A 9,969-nucleotide genomic window follows, 5' to 3' on the forward strand; every position below is an offset into this window, starting at 1 on the left:
AAGTTAATGCCAGTGAATGCTTTTCTCTTCAGGAAGTTTACTGGGATTTGAGAGTTAAAGGGAAGAGGGGTCCTTTAAATCTCTGTCCTTTAAAAATCAAAGCAATTAAATTAAGTTAATCATACTTTTAAAAAATCCTCTAGGTTAACACAACATGGTTATCGGGTAGTTACTTTTATGAAAGGATAAACATCCATATCTGTTGATGCAACAGTTATCCCAACAGAAAAATAAAATTCGATATTGGATAAACATTAGAAACACAAACAAAAGACAACTTTACAATGGGAAGAAGGGAGTAAATGGTACGATAAAGAGTTTGGGGCTTCTAAATGAAAGACTCTACGCACACATAAATGTTAAATGTATACAGATATTTTGAATTACGAGGAGGTTTGAATGATTGCTTCCAGAAGAAAAAGAAAGCCGTCATTTTCCCCACTAACTTTCGTTCAATTTTAAGTATCACTAGAATGATTGTGACGTAGTCCCTCAGCTGGTCCCTCTAACCTCCTGCGGTAGTATTTATTACTTTCTCTCCCATGTGTTTACAATATAGGCTTTGAAAACCCATTATCATTGTGTTAGTGTGAGGTGGGTTTTTTTTTGGTTGTTTTTAAAAAAAAATTATTATTTTTTTGTTTTCTGGCTGGAGAGAGAAACAGTGACTTTTCCTTAGACCCAATTAGTTACCCACTTGGTGCTTGCTTTGGTAAAGGTGACCCCGTTTTACCGAAAGCACAGACAGCCGGACTTGGCAGGACACTGCAGGGGAGGAGACAAGCGGTAACAGAGAAGGCGGAGGGGATAGAGGGCCAAGGAAACTCCAGAGCCAATCAGAACGCACATCGGCTGACAACCTACCAATCAGTTGGTCCGGAGAGCGGCAGTCTGAGCGGATAATACTAGGAAGGGGCGAGGCGGCCCCGGGACTGTTACAGTAGACCGACCTGTGTGTGAGGCCTCAGAGCAGTGCAAAAGAGCAAGCAAGCTGCCTTGGTCATAGCAGGAGCATTACGATCTCCCCAACATTTTCTCTGCTAAAACGATCCAGAGGCGTCTCCACGACTTCCCAGGTCTTCCAGCACCTCTTCCAGCATCTAGGGCTGCAATAGGCTCTACTCCGACTCGTAGCCCTCATCCCTCCAACCTCTTTAACCAGGGCTTGAGTTCATTAGCCTGCTATGAGCTACTGAGAACTTGCTTTTATCTCTTCCATCCCACCCCTTCCCTTCTGCCTCTTTTCTTCCCCATCTAGTGGGTCCCCTGTACCGACTGTCAACTCCACAGAGAATTGATTAGTTCAATTCGCAAGCGCACCCAGCAATCTGAGAGCCAGATCACAAGACTGGATGTCATTTGCGTTTCCTGCCACCCTGGACCACATATCTTTGGTGAGTCCGATTACTTGGGGGAAATCTGGTGTGGGAGGTGAACTAAGTCTTCGATTTGGTGTGCCCCCAAACCGTAAACTCCTAAATAACTTTTTTTCTTTTAGTTTTAGTTTTAAGCCAAGTCCTTTGACTTAATAGATTTAAACCAAGCCACATGTCATGCATGATATAGCCGGGTTCGGCCTTACACAGCTCAGTTGTTGCGGGTATGAAAGAGTTTTGGGGAGCCAGTGACTGTTTTGTAACAAGTGTGCTGGTAGTATTTAAAGATCAGAAGCAGAACTTGCTTTACCAAATCTCGAATTCTTTCCGGAGAATGAGGGACAGAATTCATCCCGAAAGCCAAGCGACATCAATATGTGTCCACATAATTATGTCCGTTTGTAGTTTTGCAAAGTGTTAGGTTGGTGAAAAGATAACTAAGAATAGTAGGTCTTTGCCACCAGTTTAGAATCAACTTCTAAAAAAGGGAAAAACAGATTTCTTTATTGGTGTCGCCAAACCAATCTGTCTTTAGCGAAGTCTGACAGGTGGCCTAGTCTGGCCTAGACCAACAATAGAGATTTTAATCTTGAAGTAATAGGCCCCATGTATGACACAGGAATTCTGTATGGGAATCCGGAGAGAGAGGCAACCGCCTTTATGAGATTTGTTTAATGAATGGAGCAAAGTACAGTTAATTATCCGGGTTGGCTTAAGATCTAGGTAATAAATTCGGCATGACCACATTTGACAGAAACCTGACATGTAGATAATAATTACATTTCATTTGTGCTAAGGATCAGTACTCTGTGTCCTGGGGCTAAGTGAATTTAGTGTGTGTGTGTGTGTGTGTGTGTGTGTGTGTGAGTGTGTGTGTGTGTGTGTGTGCGCGCGCGCGCGCGCTCGCGCGGATTCGGAGTGGGTAACCTTGAGGCAAATTAAGGCCACCGAGTCTCGGCGGGGCTCTGTGATCCTGCAAGTAATTGAAACTGGAGTGGGTCTCTTGGTTATCATTTTGTCTCCACAGTGAGCAGGTCGGGCCAAGGGACGGCTTGAGCAGAGGGGAGACCCAGGGCGCACAGCCATGGCCGAACTTCAGGCAGCCCTTCCAGCCGGGGACTGGGAGATAGACGTGGAGAGCTTGGAGCTCGAGGAAGAGGGCCAGGGAGCGCAGATACGGCCGCCGCCGCCGCTGCCTCCACAGCTCCCCCAGCCGCGCGGGTCCAGCTCCCTGCCAGCAGACGGGGAAGGGGAGGACGAGGACGAAGACGAAGACGAGGAAGAAGAGGACGATGAAGGAGAGGAAGAAGGAGAGGGGGAAGAAGAAGGGTCATCCCCGGGGGCGACGGACCCACCCCAGCAGCGGGCTCAACTGCTGGAACAAGGTCCGGCGCCGCGGCCGCTGCCTCCCCAGCAGCCGCTGCAGGGACCACCTGAAGCAGCAGGACAGACAGAGCGAGGGGCCAGCTGTGCCAGAGGCGGGGGTGAGCAGAGGAAGCTGAGCCGAACGCCCAAGTGCGCCCGCTGCCGAAACCACGGCGTGGTGTCGTGCCTGAAGGGCCACAAGCGCTTCTGTCGCTGGCGGGACTGCCAATGTGCCAACTGCTTGCTGGTAGTGGAGAGACAGCGGGTCATGGCGGCTCAGGTGGCACTCCGGAGGCAGCAGGCCACCGAGGTGGGTATTTGGCTACAGGGCACGGGTGGCATATGGGCATAGGGGGGACTAGTGCTGGTGGTGGAGGTAGAGCGCACCGAGGGTGGGTGTGTGTGTGTGTGTGTGTGTGTGTGTTGAATCTAAAGAGGTCAGGAGACATTCTGAGGCTGCATGATTTAGTAAAGAATTCCTAACCTTTTCTATGTCCTGGACTCCTTTTGCAGTCTGATGAAGCAGACGGACTGCTTAGAATAATGTTTTCAAATGCATACAATAAAATGCACGATTACCAAAAATGACCATTATGTTGGAATACAGTGATCAAATATTGAACAGATATTAAATATATAAAATCTTAAGCAGAAAAGTTCATGGACTTAAGCTTGAGAACCTCTGGTCTAGTGGAATGAGCACTAGAGTTGGAGACAGAGGGCAGGGGTTCAGTTTGTCTCTTTTTACTGCTTGTATGTAACAAGTCCTTTTGAGACTCAGTTTCCTCGTCTATAAAATTATAGGGTTGGATTAAAGATGACTAAAATCCTTTCCAGCTCTAATTCTTATTATCTCATGAGCATTCAGAAAGATAGCCCCACTAAGTTACATCTCACTCTTTAAAGACAGATTCTAGCAGAGCAGAGGGAAGAAAGCTAACCTCCAAAATCTCTGACCAAGGACAGCCACCTCTTACCTTCTATTCTTTCCATTAGGTTTTGTGCTGAACCCAGCTCCCCTCATCTCTCTCAAAAGGGTATGTAAGAATGCCTCTCAGCTGGTAGACCTAGAGTTCTGGGGGCTAGATACAGTAGCAGTGGGGTCTCTCTCTACCTGGCTGTGTGATCACGCCTCACTCCTCTTCCCCCCTCCCTAATCATCTCAACTAATTTGTCTTCATTTAGATTGGAAACAATAAATAAATGGGTTGTTAGTTGAATTCAGATTTGTTTTTGAATGGTCAGGCTGCTAAGATCAGAGGGGAAGTCTAAGGCTTCTTAACCTTGAGAAGCTGAGAAACTTAGAGTTCTTACATACATTTCTGAGGGGGATGGAAAAAATCCAGGGCTGAAATAACCCCTAATTCAAGAGGGGAAAGAATGATAGGACCTATGATTTCAATGCAGTAGGGTACTCACTGTGCGGAGGCTCTCTTCACTGATACAGATCAGCAGCTCATCTCTAACTTCCTCTTAGAGAATTGCCTGTGGACTCTTCGAGGTTAAGTGAATTGGCCGTTGTCACAGCTAGTGTGTGTCAGAAGCAAGATTTAAACTCCCAAATTTCAAATTTTACTCTCTCTTAATATGATTGGGAATTAGACATTGCCTTACTCCTTTACTCTACCACTGCTAATACTAGAAAGGGTATTTATTACTTATTCCACTTCCTTTTTATTGACCAAATGACACTCCAGGTTGAAAGCCCATTCCTTTACCAGGAATGGAGATAGAATAAATACTAAGAGAGGAGACCCGAATTTATTTTTAGCAAGATAATCTCCCTGATCCCTGGTTGTGAGAAGTAGATATAAATTGATTTGTTCTGTCTCCATCCAACTCAAAGTTTCTAAAGAAAGTTCAAGAAGAAAACAAAATAAGAACCGCCCCCCCCCCACTTCCCAAGCAAGTCCACCACCTCTATTCCTTTGTCCCAGCAGGGTTGAGTTGGCTCTTTTTCTTGTTTGTGGCCAAGGCTGAGCTGGAAGTATAGGGGTAGCAGAGGAGGAGCTCTGAGCATTCCCCACCAGTGGAAAGATGCCCAGCCGTCTTCCAGGCCTATGATTTTAGCCCATCTAAATCTGCTGGTGTTGGATTGCGTGCCACGACCCGCATCACTCTTCTTGGGGTTACGGTTGAGAAACTGCCTTCTCCCTCCTCCACCTGGTGGTTCCAGATGGTTTAGTTTTGCACTCATTTTCCTAAAATGCATAAAGGACTAACCTTGCATTTCTAGGGTGTCTGGGGACAAGAAAGGGGATCTTTAAAGATAGAGATCCTAGATGCCCAGAGCTTAGAGGGGAGAAAACTAGCACCCCAAATCACTAAGGATAGCCATTTACTCTTTTCAGTAATTAATGAATCATTACAACCAGTATTTCCTTCTCTTTGTCCATTTTGCATGCTCTGGTTAGGATAAATTTCTTCTTGACTTTGGTCAACTCTAAACTGGTCCCTTGGTTTTTAGTGAGTATGCTATTCTTACTGTACACCCCAAATCATTTGTGGTCTCTTATTCTATACAGTTGTGTGGTGTGTTTGTGTTTGTGTGTGTGTGTGTGTGTGTAAGTGTGTGAGTGGAGGAGAGAGAGAGAGAGAGAAGAGAAGAGAAGAGAAGAGAAGAAGGGTGGTCGCAAGGTCACAATTAGGTGGGAATTTGGAAGATTATGCCAGATTTGGAGTGGTAACAAGCAGCAGGGAGCCTGCCTGGGAAAACAGCTTGCTAAGGGCTCTCAGGGCCTGGAAGAGCACAGGAGGGGGGTAAAGTGGGGAGACACAAGGGGAGGCTGGTGGCTGAGAAGAGGTGTTTGACCCCCAAGTAGGAGAAAGTAGAATCACCCTGATCACCTACTCCTTATATTTCTGGTTTGGTAATTTCTTGGGTAGAGACTCCTCTGGTGGGCATGGTATTTACCTCCTTCCCCTCTGATTTTTGCATACTCATCTTATCTGGAATTCTTTTCACATCAGGGAAATGAAAAAGAGGTTTGAGAACTGTATCTACATTACCTTCCTCACCTGTCCCTTTTCTTTGAGTCTGGTTAATATTTCTTCCTCCCTACCTGTAGGACAAGAAAGGGCTCTCCGGGAAACAGAATAATTTTGAACGCAAAGCCGTCTACCAGAGACAAGTTCGGGCACCTAGTTTGCTGGCCAAGAGCATTTTGGAAGGTAAAACAAAACAAAACATATCCTCTTGATCTCGGGGGACCCTAGGTCTTTTGCACTTGAAAAGAGCTATGCTGAACTGCCTAATCTCTGCTTTTTAGGACTTGTACATTCATTGACTTGTGGAGAGGTCTGAACAGAAAGCACTTCCAAGGTCTGAAGCCTTCTTTACTTGCACCAAATAGCCACAGCAGAGAGGGCAATAATTCTTAACAACATTAAAAAGTTTGTACTAAACATGACCTCATTTGGGATAGCTTGTTTATTAATGAACTGGCTGTCATAACAGATTTAGTTGCAGTTTACTGGCCAATAGATTATAATTTAGGCAGCATGAAGCTTTACTGTGCAGGGTTATGCGAATGATAACTTCGAGTGTGATTAGAAGGAACATCTGTTAATTGGAAAGAAAGAAACAAAGAAAGGAAGCTTCACCCTTACCCTTGCTGGACACTATGGGAGCATTCTAAGTGGGTAAAGTGAAGTAAGGAGTTGAACATAGCAAGTTTGACTGGTATGGTTACCTAATCTGGGTAATTTGCTTATAGAAATTTATTTTTGTTTTTCCCTCTAGAGAGTTGCCTCTGATCTATACTTTTCTTTGTAGCCTGAATTCCTGACTCAAAAAAAAAAGCAGTGCTTCAAATAATATGTTGTTTCATAAACATACTTCTTCCCAATGACCTTTTGGGCCATTTCTTAGCAAACCAAATGAATTAAAGGGTAAATTTGGGCTGTGCAGCTCTAGTGACTATACTTATTCACTTGTTCTGGTGTCCAGAGATCTAGTTATGCATAGTTTCTCTCCTTTTCTTTCCTTTAAAAAGATATTCTATGTCCTTCAATTGAAGGAGTTCTGTATATGTTGATCTGCTAAACAGCATACTGACTACCTTGTTAAAAATAACTGTATTTTATTTTATTTATTTCCATCCCAGAAAATTCAAATTTAAAAGCATATTTTCAAGTCCAGAATTGTGAGGTTTTATTAGCTGAGCATTCTAGGTCCATGAGCTATTTTTCCATTGCCATATTTTGTGCTATGTCATACCTCAAACTATTTTTTTTTTGCACATCAGAAGTTAATTTGGTTGTAAACTGGGCAAACAAAATTATGATGACAAAGATCATACTTTAAAAGTGCAATTGAGATGCCTGTGCAAAAATGTCAGCCTAAATCAAGATAAATAACTTCCTGGCAAAGATTTGCTATAGAAATAGAAACATTAATTTTCATTTTTTATTTTATTTGCAAATGAGTGCAATGGATTTGTCATTATGTAAACACCAATGGCACAATGCACTTTTCAAACAAATTTGATAGTGGTGAATACTGGTGAATGATGACAGGCCCAAAGTATTTTATGCTATTTATATTACACTAATCTTTGTTTTTGACCTTGTCTCTATTCACAAAATATGGGATGACTTAATCTGTGTTCTAATGATTGCCTCTATAGCTATTTGGGTTTCTTGCCAAGATGGTTACTGCTTGGGGGAAGAGATATATATTTTTAAACTAAGTACTTTAAATACCTGATAGTGAATTTTCTTTCCCTGACTCCCCCCATGCAACAATCCCCACCCGGAAGAGTAACTAGAATGTTCAGTGTAATGTTTGGCTAGACAACAAAGGTCTTCCCAGTGTCCTCTGCTTCCCTTACTGTCCCTGAAATTCATTCTGAATCTTACCTCTTGTTCTTCTTACTAATCTGCATTAAATTTCTTTATTTCTCTTTTCTTCTAGTTATCCTTGGATTATTCCACATCTGTAACAATGTGTACATAATGGTCCATCTTTAGAAAATAAATATGACATCTGCTCTAGGTATAGATTTCTTTTTTGATAATAGAAAAAGGATGATGTGATGATAATGCAACTTATTGTAGGAAGCAAGTGAGGCAACTTGGAAGGAAGGATGGCTAGAATACTGCACTGGGAGTCATGAGACCTTGGCCTTGGCTCTACTAGTTATGAGACAAGGGTCCAGGTCACATCATCTATCCAGGTCTCAGTTTCCTTGCCAGTAAAATTAAGGAATTAGACTAGCTGGTTTCTAAGGTCTCCTCTAGCCCTGATATTTCATATACTAAGCAGCATCCTCTCCTAAAATGCCAGAGCTTGTGAAAATATTAACTTTTGAGGCAATAAACTCCCAAAAGGTAAATTTGGAGAAAATGTACAATGGAAATTGTAGAAAGGATTCCTTTTCAGGTATGGGTTGATTTAGGCAGATTCTCAAGTTTCTTCCAACTCTGTGAAGTTGGATCTGGAGTTACCCTCTTGCTCTGTACATTGGGGTTAAAAATTCTAGCAATGTAGAATTGTGTATAGGTCGTTCTTAAATGTTTTAAACTAGGGAATGAATGTCCTCATTCTTGAGTTGCTTCTTGCCATGTTGTCATTCACCTTTTTCTTCTTTACATATTAATATCATCCATCTTCATCCGTTGCCCTTTTTAGGTTATCGTCCCATTCCAGCAGAGTCTTACTTAGGAGGGACTTCCCCTCTGCCTCCTCCGGTGAGCGACAGGATGAGAAAAAGACGAGCATTTGCTGATAAAGAATTAGAGAACATTATGCTAGAGAGAGAATTTAAAGAGAGAGAGATGATGGAAGCCACTCAAGCTGCTGCCTTATTTCTGCCTAACCGCATGGTGCACGGACCTGAATATAACACCTATAAAACTGCCTACAGTCCAACTCCAGTAGAAACTCCGGGCAAGGACTTTTGCAATTTTTTGCCTACTTGTCTTGATCTAACTATGCAGTATTCTGGATCTGGGAACATGGAACTGATTTCTTCTAATGTCAGTGTAGCCACTACCTACCGGCAGTACCCTTTGTCTTCTCGACTCTTAGTTTGGCCCAAGTGTGGACCCATTAGTGATGCTCTTCTTTACCAACAGTGCCTACTAAATGCAACCACTTCAGTGCAAACTCTAAAACCTGGGGCCAACTGGGACTCTAAGGTATCCCAAATTCAAGATGGACAAAATGCAGAACACAGCATGATGTCACCCAAAATGGAAAACTCTCCATTGTTGACTCATGCTCATGAGATCCAAACCTCCAGGAATGAAATTCAGTGTGCCCTTCAAGAAGCACGTGAAAGATCAGCTTTTTCCCCTCCCAAAAGACATTTTTCACAGATCTCTGATAAAGACTCTGTGTCTCCTCAAGAGCATGTCTTAAACAAGATCAGCAAAGAAAGCAGCAGGCACCCTCTGCCTCTCAAGTATAATCCATTCCACTCATTATTTCAGCAAACACTTCATGACAAATCAGGACCTGAGTTAAAAACACCATTTGTTAAAGAATCCTTTGAAGAGGCAGCTAAGAAACATAGGGAGTATTCAGTCAAAGAGAACCAGAAATACAAATTTACAATAGACAGATATGCGAAAGACTTTTTTTCGGCCAAACAAGTTGGAGCAAAACTTTCCACAAATGAACCTCTGTCATTTTCTGTTGAGTCTATTCTTAAGAGGCCTTCATCTGCTGTCACTCATGTCTCTCAATGAACTCCTGCTTAAAGGGGAGGCTTTAGACTCTTGGCAACTTGCAGAACCTTTGCCAGCTCTTAACTATTTTTAATGAAAATAATGTACAGAAGAACGGATGATGTAAATGATGATTTAAAAATGTGTTCATATGTATGCATGTGCCTTTTCCCATTAAATAAATATATTTAAATCTGAAAACTGATGACCCACTTAGATGCAAACTGTAAAGTGCTGTTCTTTACACAGCATTTCAGAAACAATAAAAATGAAATTGCATATGAGCAGACCCAGTTCCTGAAATAACTAATTCTGCCTGCCTAGGTAGGAAGCTTTCACCTGTTCATGTGATGGAAATGTTTAAGTCAACTAGATGCTAAAACTCCCAAAGGGTAAAAACAAATGATGTCACTCTTAATTCTGTGTTTTGAAAGGCTCAACTTTGGTGATTGTGGGAAAATGGCAAAAATGGCCTGAAGAAGAGCAGGAGGATTATTGATATAGGTCTGCATCAACTTGCTTCTGTGTAAGTCTCTAGACTCAACACAGTGACCTT

General features: G+C 42.7%; 1 protein-coding gene across 2 annotated transcripts; it reads left to right on the forward strand.

Annotated features, from left to right (window-relative positions):
* Window positions 1-969: 969 nt before the first annotated feature.
* DMRT2 (doublesex and mab-3 related transcription factor 2) lies at window positions 970-9,630 on the forward strand. 2 transcript variants are annotated; one of them, XM_043976988.1, is made up of 4 exons: window positions 970-1,394; window positions 2,404-3,051; window positions 5,810-5,912; window positions 8,374-9,630. In XM_043976988.1, exons 2-4 carry the CDS (start codon window positions 2,461-2,463, stop codon window positions 9,432-9,434), a joined length of 1,755 nt encoding a protein of 584 aa, XP_043832923.1. In that variant the 5' UTR covers window positions 970-1,394; window positions 2,404-2,460; the 3' UTR covers window positions 9,435-9,630. The 2 variants fall into 2 exon arrangements, with proteins under 2 accessions (XP_043832923.1, XP_043832922.1); XM_043976987.1 differs by lacking the exons at window positions 970-1,394; window positions 2,404-3,051 and adding an exon at window positions 7,657-7,737 and having other exon boundaries at window positions 5,849-5,912.
* Window positions 9,631-9,969: the final 339 nt, after the last annotated feature.

This window comes from Dromiciops gliroides, chromosome 1 (genome assembly GCF_019393635.1).
Source record: "Dromiciops gliroides isolate mDroGli1 chromosome 1, mDroGli1.pri, whole genome shotgun sequence".
Lineage (NCBI taxonomy): Eukaryota > Metazoa > Chordata > Mammalia > Microbiotheria > Microbiotheriidae > Dromiciops > Dromiciops gliroides.

What these genes read in the sequence shown, in the direction of transcription:
- DMRT2 (XM_043976988.1), top strand. Translation starts at nt 2,461, where the DNA reads ATGGCCGAACTTCAGGCAGCCCTTCCAGCCGGGGACTGGGAGATAGAC. An exon ending in GGAGGCAGCAGGCCACCGAG is followed by an intron (nt 3,052 to 5,809) that starts GTGGGTATTTGG and finishes CCCTACCTGTAG; the next exon opens with GACAAGAAAGGGCTCTCCGG. An exon ending in GGCCAAGAGCATTTTGGAAG is followed by an intron (nt 5,913 to 8,373) that starts GTAAAACAAAAC and finishes TGCCCTTTTTAG; the next exon opens with GTTATCGTCCCATTCCAGCA.